Here is a 17,359-nt window from a genome sequence, read left to right as displayed (position 1 = left end):
ACAGCCGCAGTAGGCCATTGCTTTCACATCCTGCATGTGAGCTCCAAAAGGCACCTGGTGGACCACTGCGAGTAGCAGAGAGCTGGACTAGATGGACTCTGGTCTGATCCAGCTGGCTAGTTCTTATGTTCTTATGTTCTTTTGTTCTTACTTCATTGTTTCAGTCTGCATTCTGATTCACTAAAAGCTAGGAATTATTCTGAATTTCTCACTTTTATTGCTTCAACCTGAAAATTCCTACATTGATTTCACTTCTTTCTCGTGTGAAACTGAACCAGAGATTCTTTGTTTCCATCCCATTTTCTGTTATTGATCTCCTCCTCACCATTAAATGTATGCATTTTTTCACTATGGTATGTCATTAAAGCAGTTCTATGCATTATAGCCAGCATGGTGTAGTGGTTAGAGTGGCAAACTAGGATCTGAGAAATCCAAGTTTGAATCCCTGCTCCACCATGGAACTTGCTGGGTGATCTTGATTTTGCAACCTGCCCTTGATGCCCTTCTGTCTTTCTCCCCAGTCCTTAAGTTATCCATTTTCTTTTGCTCTGTTGGGTTTTGGTATACCGTGAGATTTTAAAACTGCTGGTTTCTGTAAGTTTTAAGTGTGGTAGGGTTTGTGGTGACTGATGTTATTGTTCCTTCCTTAGGAACGGGGTCTCAAGAGTGCTATGCCGGGAGCACAAATTATACATGTTTTAAATGAAATGAAATGAAATGTACGGTTTCTGTTGTTGGGTCCAAAATGGGGCCATCTGTCAGACCCTTTCTGCATTGAAAAGTCTGAGTAGCGATAAATGAGCTATGCTGTATCTTCCTGGCAGATACCAATTCTTTTTGGATTTTGTTCTTCTGTGTTTTGTTTCATTTGTAGATTCGGGCAAGTGGAAACGTGTGGATGAGTCTTTGGTTCTCATTGATCCCTCCGTCTCACGGTTCGATATTGTACACCTGAGTGGAGAAGCCTCTGGTGATTTTGCTTCTGCCCGAGACTTTTGCCTGTCAGGTGAGGGTTTTTTTAAACCAGTTTTTTTTCCTCGCGCTTAATTAGAGCCAGGGGCACCAGAAGGAACCAGGCCGGGCTCATATAAAAAGAGATACCGAGTACTCGTTTTGCTGTTAGAGGAGGTTATTATACTTTGGTCATCTTAGGACAGTGGTGGCGAACCTATGGCGCTCCAGATATTCATGGACTACAATTCCCATCAGCCCCTGCCAGCATGGCCAATTGGCTGATGGGAATTGCAGTCCATGAACATCTGGAGCGCCATAGGTTCGCCACCACGGTCTTAGGTGAAGACCAGAGTCACTGGAAAAGGCATCAGGCCTTGGAAAAGTTGAAGGTAGTAGGAAAAGTCAGAAAACCCAGTGTGAGATAGATTGACTCAGGGGTCTGCCACCTGCGGCTCTCCAGATGTTCATGGACTACAATTCCCATCAGCCCCTGCCACCATGGCCAATTGGTTCAGTTTGCAAGACTGGAGCAATGATAGGGTGTTTTGAAGGTCATTGATTTGTAGGGTCACAGCTGACCTTTGGTGACCCTGGGGAGTTTTCAATGCAAGAGAAGAACCAAGGTGGTTTGCCATGATTTGGCACTACATAGCAATCCTGGACTTCCTCGGTGGTCTCCTATCCAAGGTCCAATCAGGAAGGACCCGGCTGAACTTCTGAGATGTACCAAGATTGGGTCAACCTTAGCTATCCTGGTCGGGGCTCATACCCTTGTACTGAACATGAATTAATCCATTATAGCTACCCATTGCTTGTTTCTGCATTCACACTTGTGTAGTCTAGAACCCTCACACAAGCCAATGCAATTAAAGAGTGTTTGATCAAATAAAAGCAAACATCAGCAGGTCTGGTAGTCTGCAAAAGAAGGGAGGAGGTCTTGTAGGTGCCACAGTTTTGAGAAGTTCTGTGCTTGGTAGATTTCCTGAAATTGAGGAAGAGCCATGTGATTCTAAGAGCCAGCTGGTTCTAGCACACTATCAGATGAAGCTCTGGCTCAGTGGTAAAACATCTGCTTTTGCAACCAGAAGGCCTCAGGTTCAATCCCCGGTGTCTTCAGGTAAAGGGATAAAGTAGTCCTCTGCCTGGAACCCCTAGGGGGAGCTGCTGCCAATCAAAACTGACACTTGGTCTGTCAAAAACGTGATTTGGTGTCAGGCAGCTTCATGAGTTCCTGAAGCAATAATATTGCGCCATTAAAAAAAAGAGTTGTTTCCAAGCAACCCATCATCATGGACAAAGAAGATGTGAGTCATTGGGGGATCAATGGCCTAGAGAAAGTGTGATACATTTTCTCCAGTTTATATTTTCTTGGTTTGCTCTCACTGGCTGCACACAGTGATAGTGTTTCCGCACTTTTTTCCCCCCGGAAAATGGTGCGGCCTATGACTTTAGCTCTCCTTAGCTTCACAAGCTTTCTCTGTACATGAATGACATCTCTTGCCTGTGTTGAGCATAAGGCACCTGCCTAGCTGATATATTTTTTTAAAAAAACACCTCTTGGCCTGTTTTTCTTTGTTTAAAGTCGATTGCTGTTTTACACAAAACCAACAGTGTAATCCTAAGTGGAGTAATACCCTTCTAAGCATACTCACTTCAACCAACCCTGCTCTACCAACCAACCCATGGTCGTTTCCCCACTTACCTGCTGCTGTGCGCTACTCTCCCCAAGTAGTGCGGGGTCCCCCGGCACTCCCCACTACAGGGGCGGTGACAACGCAGCCGCCCCAACGCTGCCGCAGCCGCAGCCGCGCCCCCTCAGCGTGCGTCATTCCTGCCGCTCCTTGAAACGGCGCCTTTTGATGACGCGCGGGTGGTGGGGAAGCCCAGGAGCACGCCAGAAATGATGCGCTCTGGGAGTAGCGCGCAGCAACCTTTGGTCGAGGTAAGTGGGGAAACGACCCTTGTTCTCTCACATCTACATAAGAACATAAGAACATAAGAACTAGCCTGCTGGATCAGACCAGAGTCCATCTAGTTAAAAAGCTCAAGTCCAGCATTCTGCTACTCGTAGTGGCCCACCAGGTGCCTTTGGGAGCTCACATGCAGGATGTGAAAGCAAGGGCCTTCTGCTGCTCCTGCTCCTGAGCACCTGGTCTGCTAAGGCATTTGCAATCTGAGATCAAGGAGGATCAAGATTGGTAGCCATAGATTGACTTCTCCTCCATAAATCTGTCCAAGCCCTTTTTAAAGCTATCCAGGTTAGTGGCCATCACCACCTCCTGTGGCAGCATATTCCAAACACCAATCACACGTCGATATCCTCAAGGGGCAGGGGATATGACTCCTTCTTAAGAACTGTTGAGAACAGCGGCCAGTCAGAGCAGAGCATATCTCAGTAGAACAATGGCTTAACTCAATATAAAGATGTTTTGTGGGTTCGTGTGCTCTCCCGTGTTCCTGTCTCGTGCTCATTCTCAGTCCATCTTTTTCTCTCCTCCCAGTTTGCTCCAAGAACCAATTCTGCTTGGTGACTACTCTGGAAATACAGCCTACAGCAACACGGTGCATGTTCTACCCAGAAACCCAGAGCTGCAGACTTAGCCTGCAAGGGCACCGCTGCCAACTCCTGCTCAAGGAGCCGGCTACATATGTCTATCGCAGGCAAGGTTAGTACATGGGGGCAGGAGATCTGGAAAAGCAGGCTCACTTTGTTCCCGGAATTGCTGGGTGTAGGTCAGAAGGGAGCCGCTGTGGTGGCTGATCACCTCACAGAGAGACAATGGAGTATAGTGGTTAGAGTGTCAAAGTAGAATCTGGGGGTGCTATATTCAAATCTCAACTCTGCTGTGGAAATTCACAAGGTGACTTTGGCCTACGGTCCAGCCTGGAAAATACCTGGAGATTTTGGAGGTGGAGCCTGAGGGTTGGCCAGGATTTGAGAAGGGCATAGAGGTCTCCATTCCTATTTGTATCTGATGAAGGGAGCTTATACTCCCAAAATCTTGTTGATCTCTAAGGCAGAGGCAGAGTGAGCGAAAACTGTGCCTGAGGTGCGTGTGTGCCCTGCACCCCTGCTAAGGCACCACCCGCCCCCACCCCGGAACACCCCTGGAACGCCCCGAAATGCCCCTGCCATGGCTCAGCTCCACCCGGGGCATCATCCCCCCCATCCCGTTGGTGTTACGCCACTGCTCTAAGGTGCTACTGGAGTCAAATCTACTGGCTCTACTGCAGACTACCACAGCTATTCTCTGAAACTAGCTTCTGACAGTAACCAAGTTGTGTTGTTCTCTACCAGCTGGAGTTTCTGTTGAATGTGGGATGCTGCCAAACTTGCATCACCCAAAATAGAACCTAGCCTTTCTTAGGAATCTTTTAGGTTGAATAAGACAACAGCTTCTTTCCAAACCTTCCATTCTCTGCTCAGTCGGAACAGATGCCTTCCCATCCGTCACTGAAACAAGCGGCAGCGTGACCGTGAACATCCCGTCGCATGGAGTTTTGTATGGCACTTCGAAGGCCATCCAAGTGGGCTCCAACTGGAAGGGCATCCGCCAGTTCCTTGGGATTCCATATGCAGCACTTCCTGTAGCAGAGAACCGCTTCCATCCACCACAGGTTTTCACTCGGGTGGACTCCTGGAATGCTACTGTGACTCGGTGAGAAGATGCATAGCGCCTCAGTGGCTGACTGCCATTGGTCACTTAGGGAGAAAAAGAAGAGTTTGGATTTATATCCCACTTTCCCCCCTGTAAGGAGACTCAAGGTGACTTACAAGCTCCTTTCCCTTCCTCTCCCCACAAAAGACACCTTGGGAGGTGGGTGGGGCTGAGAGAGTTCTTAGAGAACTGTGACTAGCCCAGGGTCACCCAGCAGGAATGTAGGAGTGTGGAAACATATCGGGTTCACCAGATCAGCCTCCACTTCTGAGGCAGAGCAGTGGGGAATCAAACCCGGTTCTCCAGATTAGAATCCACCTGCTCTCAACCACTACACTACGCTGGTCGCAGGTCTGATCCTGCAGTGCCTTTCTGAAGTAAATTTCCTCTCTACCTTTACATGCATTTATCGGAAAGGAGTCACTGTTGAACAGCCGACATCATGATTTCGCCTCATTGTGGCAACGATTGTCAGAAATACCCGTGCATTTCCATAGGTACATGCTGGAGCTATGTGAATGTGTTGATCCTCACCGTCTTGCTTTTTTTTAATGCTGTGCGGTTAAGTGGTTGAGGCTGCCTGGACTTTGGTGACCTTATTTCTCCTGCACCTGCACCTACGTGGTTCTAGGTGACTCAGCCACATCAGTCATGCCACTACGCTGCACGTTGAAAGTTTTGTCATACGAGATGCAGCATCTTGTTGATCCAGGTGCATAACACATACACTTAGAGCACTGAAACGTTTAATCCATTGGAGGCCCCAACCGTTTCTCTTTTTTTATCTCATTCTTGTGCTTCAGAAAATAGCATTTAGCTGTAGCCTGTATAAATTCAAAGCAAGCTACGATCTCCTCTTAACAACTGGTGTTCTGTTTTTGGTGTTAAGGGCCCCACTCCTAAGCAGTTATGTTTAAATATTTGAAGGGATCTCATGTCGGAGAGGAAGCAAGCTTGTTTTCTGCTGCCTCAGAGACTAAGTTCGTTTTCCCACTTACCATCTGCTGCGCGCTACTGTCACCAAGTAGCGCGGGGTCCCCCGGCACTCCCTACTACAGGGGCGGCGACAAAACAGCCTCCCCAACGCTGCTGCTCTCGCGCCCCCTCAGCGCACGTCATTCTTGGCGCTCCTCAAAATGGCGCCTTTTGGTGCCCCCGCGCGGAGGTCATTGGGGAAGCTCAGGAGTGCGCCAGAAATGATGCTTGCTGAGAGTAGCGCGCAGCAAAGGGTGGTCATGGTAAGTGGGGAAATGACCTAGGACACGGAGTCATGGGTTCAAGGTGCAGAAAAAGAGATTCCACCTCAACATTAGGAAGAACTTCCTGACTGTCAGGGTTCTTTGACAGTGGAATGCACTACCTAGGTGTGTGGTGGAGTCTCCTTCTTTGGAGGTTTTTAAAGAGAGTCTAGATGGCCATCTGTCAGGAGTGCTTTGATTTTGTGTTCTTGCTTGACTTGATGACCCTTGGGGTCTCTTCCAACTTTATGATTCCCATATCTGGACAAGTGTTTTAATTTTTTTATCTTAAGTGCCGTCCAGTCATTTCCAACTTATGGCAACCCTATAAATTAATGGCCTCCCAAACATCCAACCATCAACAGCCTTGTTCACGTCTTGCAAAGTAAAGGCTGTGGCTTTTCTTTATTGAGTCCAGCAATCTCATGTTGGTTCTTCCTCTTTTGTGCTGCCTTCAGTTTTTCTTTGCTTTTTTGCCTTTCCTATTAAAGAATCATGAAAACAAACACCTTCTGCAACAACCAGCTCATTGCTGAGTTTATTTAATTGTTTATGTCAGTTTTTTTTTAAAAGCCAGCCTTTCTATCAAATTGCATTGTAAGGTGGTTACAAAATCATAGTGGCTATTGTGGAATGGGGAGTGAGTTGGTAACTTCCTTGGGGCTGGCCAATTGGTACTATACATTATAATGTTCACTGTCAAATGGCAGGACTATGTTTCTGCTGAATTCAGCCCATACATATGAATACAATATGAATGCTCTTACATAGTGTCTTAACCATTCAGATTGATATACATTTGCATGCACGTTTGTTGGAAAAACATTTGTTTTGTCCAGAGTGTACACAATCCTGGGTAAATTTGTGTAGCTCAATCTCCTCCTGTGGTTGCTGTTTAAATATATATATATATATTTACTTCTTATTGAATATCTAGATCCTACAGTGGCCTTTCTCCAGTAGTTCAGAATGCAGTGGTATATTGTCACATTTCATTAATCAGTGAACATATTTTTGATTTTAAAACCCCTTCCTGATCTCTTAAGGTTGTGTTTTCCCCCAATATAGCTGGATTTAATAGCTGCCATAGGCCCTTTCCCCACTTACCTTTGTCCGAGGGTTGCTGCGCGCAATTCCTGGCGCGCGCCCCCACGACCCAAAAGGCGCCATTTCAAAAGGCTCCAGGAATTACGCACGCTGAGGGGGTGCGAGAGAGGCAGCTTCGGGGCAGCTGCGTTCTCACCGCCCCTGAAGTGGGGAGTGCAGCTGGATCCCGCGCTACTTGAGGAGAGTAGCGCGGGGCTTAAGGTAAGTGGGGAAAGGGCCATAGATAACTACAGTTTTCCACATGATTCTGCACTTATGTGGTAAAATGAATTCCTCTCACCTCTTTGAAAAGAAGAATTGGTTTTTATACCCTGCTTTTCTCAACCAAAGTGGCTTACAAACTCCTTTCCCTCCCTCTCCCCATGACAGACATCTTGGGAGGCAGGTGGGGCTGAGAGAGTTCCAAGAGAATTGTGACTAGCCCAAAGTCACCCAGCAGGCTTCATGTGGAGGAGTAGGGAAACAAATCTGGTTCATCAGAATAAGAGTCCGCTACTTAGGTAGAGGAGCAGGGAATCAAATCCGGTACTCTAGCCCAAAGTTCCCCAGCAGACTTCAAGTGGAGGAGTAGGGAATTAAACCTGGTTTTCCAGATTAGAGTCGACCTCTCTTAACCACTACACCATATTGCAGTGTTTCCCAACCTTTTTGATGTCGCGGTACCCTTGACCTCGCTCTTCATAACTCAGGGTACCCTTGAGGTTTATTTGATTTTTTTTTACATTTTTAAAGAGTTTTTTCCATTTTTGGACCGTAAGTGGGGGTAGTGGCAAGCAGGGGGAGGGGAGGAGAGGGGAGGGAAAACAGCATTGACAGCTGCATTGTTTGTTTGCCTAAATTCAGCATGGATTGGGGGGATTTAAAGGGAGAGCTCCCTTTAAATCTACCCCCCCAATCCACACCAAATTTCGGCAAATAAAACAATGCTGTTTTTCAATGTTGTTTAAAGGGGGCCCATGAGGCTTCCGACCCCTCCCCCTTCAAAATCCATTTGATTCCGGTGGGGGGGGCAGGCGGTAGCATTGTCATGGTACCCCTGGGACGTGCTCATGGTACCCCAGGGTACCACGGAACTCTGGTTGGGAATCACTGCCATATTGGCTGGTTTTTATCTTAAATTGAACATGGTATGTTATTCTTGGGTTTCCTGTTCACAATAAGGGATTTGAAAAACTCAGCCATATAGTCTAAATTAATGTTTGTAACTCCAGGGCTAGTTGCTGGCAACCTGGGGATGATGAGGTCAGACCTTCATTCGTCAGTGAAGACTGCTTGTATTTGAACATCTATGTCCCTGATCACACTGTAAGTATTGAATCAAGACTCAACCATATGCTCCCTGATCCGGTTAGACCAGGCTACCTTGACCTTGTCAGATCTCAGACGCTAAGCAAGGTCGGTCAGCCTCGGTTAGCACTTTAATGGAAGACCATCAAAGAAGTACCAGGTTGCTATGTAGAGTCAGATAACGTAACAAATCTGCTTCAATACTTAGCAGAGATAAGGTATCCAGCCTGTTGTTTAGCATGATTGTTCTGTTGCAATTTTTAAGATGCTTCGACTGAGAAAATTAACACTCAACCGTGCAAATTGTGACCATTAAGAAGAAGAAGAAGAAGAAGAAGAGTTTGGATTTATATCCCCCCTTTCCGTCCTGCAGGAGACTCAAAGGGGCTTACAATTTCCTTGCCCTTCCCCCCTCACAACAAACACCCTGTGAGGTAGGTGGGGCTGAGAGAGCTCCGAGAAGCTGTGACTAGCCCAAGGTCACCCAGCTGGCGTATGTGGGAGTGTACAGGCTAATCTGAATTCCCCAGATAAGCCTCCACAGCTCAGGCGGCAGAGCTGGGAATCAAACCCGGTTCCTCCAGATTAGATACACGAGCTCTTAACCTCCTACGCCACTCCTGCTCCTAACGGATCTGTTTCTCAAAAATTAATTGATTAACCCCGAAGTGCTTTGTCAAGCCACAAGCTTCAGTTGAAGAATGAGTTCATTTTAACCCTCCAGGTTTGATTCAAAACGAAGCATGAGCAGTGGTTGACAGCCACACGGAAGCCCCAGATGGTGCTAGAATTACCGGTGTGGAGGAAGAAAATGGCCGGTTACGCGTTGGCTTTGTAATTTTAAAACTTGTAACATACTTGGGGGTTGAGTTGGGGATGCGAAGACACATTAGCAAAGTGAATAAATGAGCAACAATAACAAATATGATTTGTGGCCATCGGAAGATGGCACAAGTCCTGTGACTCTTTAAAGACTCACAGCATCGACTCCCGTATTTGCAGGATTCCAGAACCTTGGCTCCAGTTCGGCCGCCATTCTGGTTTACGTTCTAGTTTACGGTCGTCATTCTGTTACAGGGTGGAAATCTGTCTGTGCTGGTGTTATTTCACAACGGTGTGGCTGGGGAGAGGGACCAAACAAGGACCATCGTCGATGGCTCGTACTTAGCTGCCGTTGGCAATATCGTTGTCATCACTGCGAATTACCGTGTTGGAGTCTTTGGCTTTTTCAGTACTGGTAAGTCACGTCCCTTATCCATACACACAGGGGTGGGATCCAGCAGGTTCTCACCAGTTCCCGAGAGTGGGTTACTAATTATTTGTGTGTGCCAAGAGGGGGCTACTAATTGGGTCTGCTTTTCCGTTAGAAATTCCATTAGGTCCAAAAATCATAAAGTCCTGTTGTTTCCTATGTGGCTGGTTAGCGAAGGTCGAAAACGGGATAATTCTCCCTGTTGGGCTGTTTTAAAAACATGTTTTAGAAATATGGTCAAGTTCCTTGTTTAAGGAAAGTATCCTTCTTTTGATTTCTAGAAACAAAATTAAGTATTTGAAAGTATTAAGTATTTGACAGGCAGTCAATTAGAGGAGAAGTAGTTGTTTCTGTCAGCAGTAGACGATAGGACTTGCTATAATGAGTTTAAATTATGAGCAGAATGATACCAGCTGGAAATTAGGAACTTTTTTTTACAGTAAGAGTTTTTTACAGTAACAGAGAAATTATTAATGCCCCGCCCCCGGAATGCCCGGCCATGCCCCCGTCGTGCCCCGCCCAGCCCCATTGGCACTTCGCCACTGTTTGAGTACTCACCACCATGGGAACCTGTTACTAAAATTTTTGGATCCCATCACTGGGTACACATAAGAGGATTCTGTGGGCTGTGGGAATAGTCTTTTGTTTACGGTGGCGAGTTGGTGCATCTGGCGCCATGAAGGCCAGGCTTCTCCCTGCAGTGTGCACTGAATCTGAATTTATTTCAAGGATGCTTTGCTTTTTACCAGCCTGTGTTTAACTGAAAGGCTTGGGACTTCAGGCACGAAAGGATAAAGGAGATCTTTCTCAAAGAGGTTGGCAAAAAAAATATATTAAAAGTTGTGCCATGACCTAAGTGGACTCTTATCGGCCCAGTTACGACTGAGTTTGAGGATACACGCCAACTGGGTGACCTTGGGTGAGTCATTGTTCTTTGGAGCTCTCTCAGCCCCACCTACCTCACAGGGTGTTTGTTGTGAGGGGGGGAAGGGCAAGGAGTTTTTAAGCCCCTTTGAGTCCTATAGGAGAGAAGGGGGGATATAAATCCAACTCTTCTTCTTCTTCTTCTTCTTCTTCTTCTTCTTCTTCTTCTTCTTCTTCTTCTTCTTCTTCTTCTTCTTCTAAATACTAGCACATCAAGGAGGTGAACTGACAGGGCAGCGATGAAGGCAAAATAGGACATGACAAAACGTTCAAGAAATTCGCAAAAACAGGAAGGAAAGAGGAGGTCAAAAATAATCCTCTGTGGCTAGAAGTGAGAGGAATTGGTGAAACACGCACATGATTGTCGCACTTCCTTCTCTCATTGAGACTTGCAGAGAAACTTCCAAGCAAACTAAATTTCTGCTACACATGTTAAGGAAAAAGCATGAAAAAAAGTATATTTAGCAAGGTATCGCTGTTTGGGGCTGATGAGTGTTACATTTCAAATAATAAATGTGCAACTTTATGATAATTATGATTTAATGATTTTATGTGCACTGTTTGTGTTGTTCACTGCCCTGAGCCCTCTGGGGATGGGGCGGTATATTAAGTTGAAAAAACAAACAAACAAACAAACAAACAAATAAATAAACTTATGCTCATTCCGCACATGCAGAATAATGCACTTTCAAACTGCTTTCAGTGCTCTTTGAAGCCGTGCGGAACAGCAACATCCACTTGCAAACAGTTGTGAAAGTGGTTTGAAAACGCATTATTTTGCGTGTGCGGAAGGGGTCTAAGTGTCGCCATTGGGGAATGTGTGGAGTTGAACTTACAAGTATACTTGAATATACAAGTATTCCAACGGGTCTGTAGGTAAGAGATCAGATAAGGAAAAGTTATGTAGCAGGGGAAATAAACAACTGGGAGGATGCAGGTAGTTATCCAATAAAACTGCTGCCGCCGCACTATAATCAAAACGTTTTTTAAAAAGTGCCTAAGTATAGAGTTCAAACAACCACAGAGGATGGCCCTGCTTTGGAGACTGAAGCTTAAAACCACAAAATAGCAGGTTCCACCAGACGCTTTTCTTCCTTTATAATAAAAGAAAATCCTTCTCTCTTGCATGATGATCACTACTCTCTTTTTTTGCTGCAAATTTGGTTCAGGTATGGTGTCATTACTAACCACCTGCAGCCATGGGGCTAGATGGCAATTTCAAGTCCCAGGTTTGACATTCAGCTCATTTTCTGACTCTGGCCTGCGTCTCTGCTGCTTTGGTTGCTGGCGTCTTTCACCATCGTTTGCAAGTGGATGTTGCTATTCCGCAAAGTAAAATCCAGCTCCAAAGTGTCTTGAAAGTGGATTGAAAGTGCGTTATTCTTGGAGCAATCAGTGGTGTCTCCTCACGTGTGCACAGAGAATTGCAGAAAGACCCCCACGATGGAGCAAACGGAATTGGGCTAAGCAGGGCATGTATAAAAGGCCGGAGATCCAACCTCTGGGGGAAATTGCTGCTTCGTGGTGGAGGCGGCATGGTTTCTGTAGTCTGGAGATCAGTTGTAATTCTGGAAGATCTTCGGTTGGCCACACTGCCATCCTATGTGGCTACTATGCAATTTAAACAACCATGAACTTGTTTTGAAAGAGTAACCTATGAGTATCCATTTGATGACTGGTGAGCAAATAGATATACAGTTGTCCCTTCCATATCACAGGGGTTAGGGGGCATTGCAGCCCTCTGATTGGGGAAATCTGTAAAACAATTTGTCCTCCCTTTACACCAGAGAATAACAGTCCAATGTGGGGGGTGGAGGGGTAAGTCCAGTGGTGGGATCCAAAATTTTTAGTAACAGGTTCCCTCGCCAGCCCCCTCTCAGCAAAGGGGGCAGAGGCGTACCTAGGCAAACCTGAGCCCTGGGCAAAACCTGAGTTGGACGCCCCCCCCATGGGCAGCCACCCTACCATGACCCCCAAAACTTGTTTGCACCAGGTCATTTCTAAATCATCATCAAATTATAGAAAATGCCCCAACTCACAAACCTGAACACAGCAATGGCGAAACACACAGGTTCTTTGATAGAGACTGGTGAGATAAAAGGAACGAAAGGCTGAGAATCCATGAATTGCAGTACCTGAAAGGGATTAACCCAGTTCAGGGAGTTACATTATCAGTCACAATTGCTATATGGAACCTTCACGTTCAAAGGCAGGATGCCTCTCGGGGAGGCGAGGGCGTGGAGATGGAAAAGCGGACCCAATTAGTAACCCCCTCTCGGCACACGCAAATCATTAGTAACCCACTCTTGGGAACTGGTGAGAACCTGCTGGATCCCACCTCTGGGTAAGTCCGTGTCATCCAGCGGCCTTCATGTATCATCTGTGGCTTCTGCAAAACTAAAAAAAAATTCCCATGTTATTTATTAATATATTGAAACTGCAACGTGGAAAGTCGCGATGTGGAAGGCACAACTGTAAAAAATAGTTCCGGCCTCCCTGCATTTACTCGACCCCCCTTTTTTTTGCCTCGTGCAGGTTCCTCTCCGGCAAGGGGCAACTGGGGCCTGCTGGACCAAGAAGCGGCTTTGAAATGGACGCAGGAAAACATTGCAAGTTTTGGCGGAGACCCCAGCCAGATTACAATCGCAGGCGATCGCGGCGGAGCTGACGTCACCAGCCTTCACCTAATTGCAGGAGTTGCTGACTCGGGTCTCTTCAAGAGAGCCTTCTTAATAGTGAGTACCGTTTTTCCCAGGTTGTGGGTGACATTAACTCTTTACAATCAATTTGCCACTGGATGTCTTCTTCTCCCATACTGCACTTTGTTCCTAGCCTGGGTTTCCTAGCCTATTGTGGATCCAAATCTCATCTCTTTGAATGCACCATGGAGTTTTAGATGCTCTGCTTTTCGCTTGGACGCAGTTCCATCTGCAAAGCAAGGACAATAACTCTGTTCTGCCTTTTGTTGTAAGGTTGTTTGAAATAAGTAGGATCGCCTGGACAACTAGTGGAAAAACTAAGGAGAGGGACCATGGGGGGCATGTGATGGTGACTTTTCCAACAGCACTATGTCACTTCAAGATAGAATAGGCTGACCAGATGTCCCGCTTTTGGCGGGACAGTCCCGCCTTCAAACAATTTGTCCTGCGTGTTATTTCAATTGTCCTGATTTTTGGAAGGCTGCCGCACTGCCTTCTGGGGCGCAAGACAGTGCGGCAGCCTCCCGTGCGTGCAGCCGCAGGAGCATGGCCTTCTGGGGCGCTGCCGTTTCCCGCCCTGTCACAGAAGGCAGTGCGCCCCTGTGGCTGCGCGTGTGTGTGCGGCCGCCCGCCTACCCGCCCATCCCGGTTCACAAAGGTGACCATCTGGTCCCCTTAAGATAGAACCCAGATGGGACAATGGGGACTTCTAGGCAGTGCAAGAAACTCTATGATAAAATCTCTAAGAACCTAGAATTAGCTAGTTTTACTTCTGGGTTATATCTAAAAATTATGTACCCATACAAAAATTGGCAGTATTTTAATTTTATTCCCACAGCCAGTTGGAATGGTGCCAGTCAACAGTGGTGCGTTCTGGGTGGCCTTTTGCATAGCAGCAGGCCTGACAACCCTGGAAAGAAAGTTTGTGGATTGCGTACTGTGAATGCTTTGTGATGTCACTGTAATATGAGGAACATGGGGACATGTTTTCACAACTGACGCCAGGAAACCCAGCCTTACGGCTAATGCGTTCAGGACAAAGAATCTGTTAAGATCTGGTAACTGTAGTGTGACTGCATAATAAATGTGTGATAAACAGAGCTACGGAGGCCAAATACTGACTTCCCCCGGAAATGATTCAAGAAAGGCTCTGATGCATTTTCAGTGTTGATCTCGGGTGATTGTGTTGTTCTCAAAAGGCTTGCGGTATTTGAGAAATTGGTTGGTTCAAGGGAGAGGAAAAGAGACAGTTCTTTGCCTGTACTTCATAACTAATATTATTGTTCCTTTCACCTCTGCCCTTGATCTTTATGGGAGACATAAATCTTGCCTGTGATTATGTATTTTATTCATTTATTTATTGGATTTATATCCCACCCTATCCCTGTGGGGTGATAAAAGCCCCCTAAAGACATTGTTTTCTCTCGCTGTCTGTTCTTGAATGCTGCCAAGAAATGTCTTTGAAACCTTGACGTGAATCTTTGCTGTCAGTCCTGGATAGGGTCGCCAAATCTGGGCTGGGAAATTCCTGGATATTTGGGGTAGAGCTTGGGGGAGCCAGGGTTTAGGGAGAGGAGAGACCTCAATTGAGTGTAATGCCATAGAGTTAATCTTCCCAAAGCAACTATTTTCTCCAGAAGAATGAATTTTTGGACTATGCCAATCAATTGTAATTCTGGCAGATCTCCTGGCCCTACCAGGGAACAGTGGCGTACCACTTTGGAGTCACCCATGTCTCTGGGCGTACACCTTTCGGTCACCCATATCCCCAGCAGCATGCTGCCGAGCCCTTCCCTCCACCTCCCTGCAGGTCAGCTTTCAAAAGCCCCTGAGCGTGGGGGGGCATGGCCCTTCCCCCGAGCCCCGCCCTTCCCCTGACTTCAGTGCGGTCCGGCCTTCAAATGCAGCCTGCATGGAGGTTGAGGTCATGGCTAGGCCCCTGAGCCCCGCCCTCGAGCCCAACCCCCGTGCCCCGCGCCCAGGTGTGGGGGGGTCCGCCCAGAGAGTTGTCCCCAGGTGCCATTCCCCCCCCCATTCGCCTCTGCCAGGTAATCATAAACCCTGAGATATTTGAAGGTATGCCTAGATTGGGTAATAATATCTTTTCTGGCTCAAGGTCTTTTGAAGAACGAGAACAGCTTTTAGGCTTCATCGCTTAAGTACGAAGTGTCTCTTTGTGAGCCTCGTGAGCCTTGTGCTTATATTCCAGCAACGGAGTTTTGGTCTTTAGAGAAGATAGAATCTGTCATACTTTTTTCTCGCTGTAGAGATCTACAAAAGATAAGGTAGACTCCTGTCTTTTGTTTATCATTTTATTCCATTTTAAAAATATTTTTATACAACTTTAAAAAAAACAGTTTTACCAAATACGCTTATACGCTGTAGTACATTTTACAATACATATAAATAGGTTTATATACATATTGGGGGCCTCGGTAAAGCTGAAGATGTGCTCTGCTCATTCAGGTACCAAAGAACAACTGTTCCGGCTCTGACTTAGATAGCAAGTAGAAGCGAGCAAGTTCTTGAGCTGATACAGCAAAGTCAGGTGGAAAAGCCCTTTCATCTGACCGCTTAAACAAGCAAAGCTCCCCAAACATCTCAGATTGCCAGCTCCGGGTTTGGAAATAGTGGGCGAGAGTGGAACCTGAATAGGGTGGGGTTTGGGGAGGGGAGGGGATTCAATGGGGTATAATGCCATAGAGTCCATCTTCCAGAGTGGCCTTTTTCTCCTGAGGAACTTATCTCTGTTGCCTGGAGACCAGTTGTCATAGCGGGACATCTCCAGTCACCATCTGGAGCTTGGCAACCTTACACCATTGCCATATCAGGGCAAGAAGCCTGGGCTAGAAGGTTTCCCTGGCTATGTATTGTCAAAGGCTTTCACGGCCGGAATCACTGGGGTGCTGTGTGGTTTCGAGGCTGTATGGCCGTGTTCTAGCAGCATTTTCTCCTGACGTTTCGCCTGCATCTGTGGCTGGCATCTTCAGAGGATCTGATAGTAGGAAAGCAAGTGGAGTATATATACCTGTTGGAGTGTCCAGGGTGGGGGAAAGAACCATCTGCTAAAAAGTAAAGAGTGCAATTAGCAAGCTAAAGTTACATGTGTTGAGTGGTATCCACCCATTAGCATGTGAGTAACAATGAAGATAGCAAGGTCACTAGGTGAGGAAATCTGAATACGTCAGGAGAGAATGCTGCTTGAAACCGGCCATGCAGCCCGGACACCACACAGCACCCCGATTTCCCAGACTGTTTACAAGGTATATCAAATATTTTAGGGAGGGGGGGCATTTAAATAAAATGTTATTCTCACACAACTTGGAAGGACCTTTTATGCGATTTTCTGAACATGCAGCTCAGCTCCGCCTTTGGGTGCCATTTCGTTTTAACCCTGCCGATTTTTCGTTCTGATTCGCCTTCATCTGTTCTTGTTTTCTGATGGTGCCACCTCTGGCCCGTGTTGACAGCCATGGTGCAGGGGAAGATTGGATTGTGAGAGGTATCTCCGAGGGCAAGGGGTGGGTCGGATGGCAATCTTCCAGCTCCATCCATCAGGAAGTGACCTAGAGTGCATTGTTGCGGGAACCTGTTGTCATTTCCCCAGCAGAGCTTTTCACCGATCCTGTCAGATCTCTGAAGCTAAGCCGAGTCAACTCCCCCTAATATTTGGATGGGAGACTTCCAAGGAATACCAGGGGAATGAGGGAGTACAGTGCTAATATCCAGGTTGGAACACTCCTGGAGATTTGGGGGTGGAGCCTGGGGAAGCCATAGACCTCAGTGGGTTGTAACACCATAGAGCAGTGGTGGCGAACCTATGGCACGGGTGCCAGAGGTGGCACTCAGAGCCCTCTCTGTGGGCACGCACAGAGCCCCCCCCCACACACATCTAGGCTGGCCTGGGCCATTGGGCTCGATTATTAACATTAAACCTAAGACCAAGTTTTGGGGAAGCAGTGTAGGTAACCTGGTTAAGCGCTGTTAAACCTCACTGATTTTCATGCGAAGAACTAAAGCGCGATCCTTTACCTGGAAGTAAGCTCAGTTGCTGGCAATGGGGCTTGCTTCTGAGTAAAGATTCACCCGTTGGAAGAGTTGTGCGGTTGCTTCAAAGCAAAGCCACCAACTACCACCAAGCTTACTCCCAAATAATGCACTCCTTAGAGCCAACCGTTTTTTCTAAACGAAAACCTCAGTATTCAGGTTAAATTGTCATGTTGGCACTTTGCAATAAAT

The 17,359-nt window shown here is 46.8% G+C and overlaps 1 protein-coding gene across 1 annotated transcript in view; it reads left to right on the top strand.

Annotated features, from left to right (window-relative positions):
- TG (thyroglobulin) overlaps positions 1 to 17,359 on the top strand; it is a 188,198-nt gene that overhangs the window by 88,943 nt on the left and 81,896 nt on the right. Inside the window, exons 33-38 of the mRNA XM_048508584.1 lie at positions 875 to 1,006; positions 3,456 to 3,620; positions 4,382 to 4,613; positions 8,170 to 8,263; positions 9,323 to 9,482; positions 12,957 to 13,156. Of these exons, the coding sequence (XP_048364541.1) occupies positions 875 to 1,006; positions 3,456 to 3,620; positions 4,382 to 4,613; positions 8,170 to 8,263; positions 9,323 to 9,482; positions 12,957 to 13,156 (983 nt within the window). The remainder of the gene's footprint in view (positions 1 to 874; positions 1,007 to 3,455; positions 3,621 to 4,381; positions 4,614 to 8,169; positions 8,264 to 9,322; positions 9,483 to 12,956; positions 13,157 to 17,359) is intronic.

Source organism: Sphaerodactylus townsendi, linkage group LG09, assembly GCF_021028975.2.
Source record: "Sphaerodactylus townsendi isolate TG3544 linkage group LG09, MPM_Stown_v2.3, whole genome shotgun sequence".
NCBI lineage: Eukaryota > Metazoa > Chordata > Lepidosauria > Squamata > Sphaerodactylidae > Sphaerodactylus > Sphaerodactylus townsendi.
This window is presented reverse-complemented; position numbering and strand designations above follow the sequence as displayed.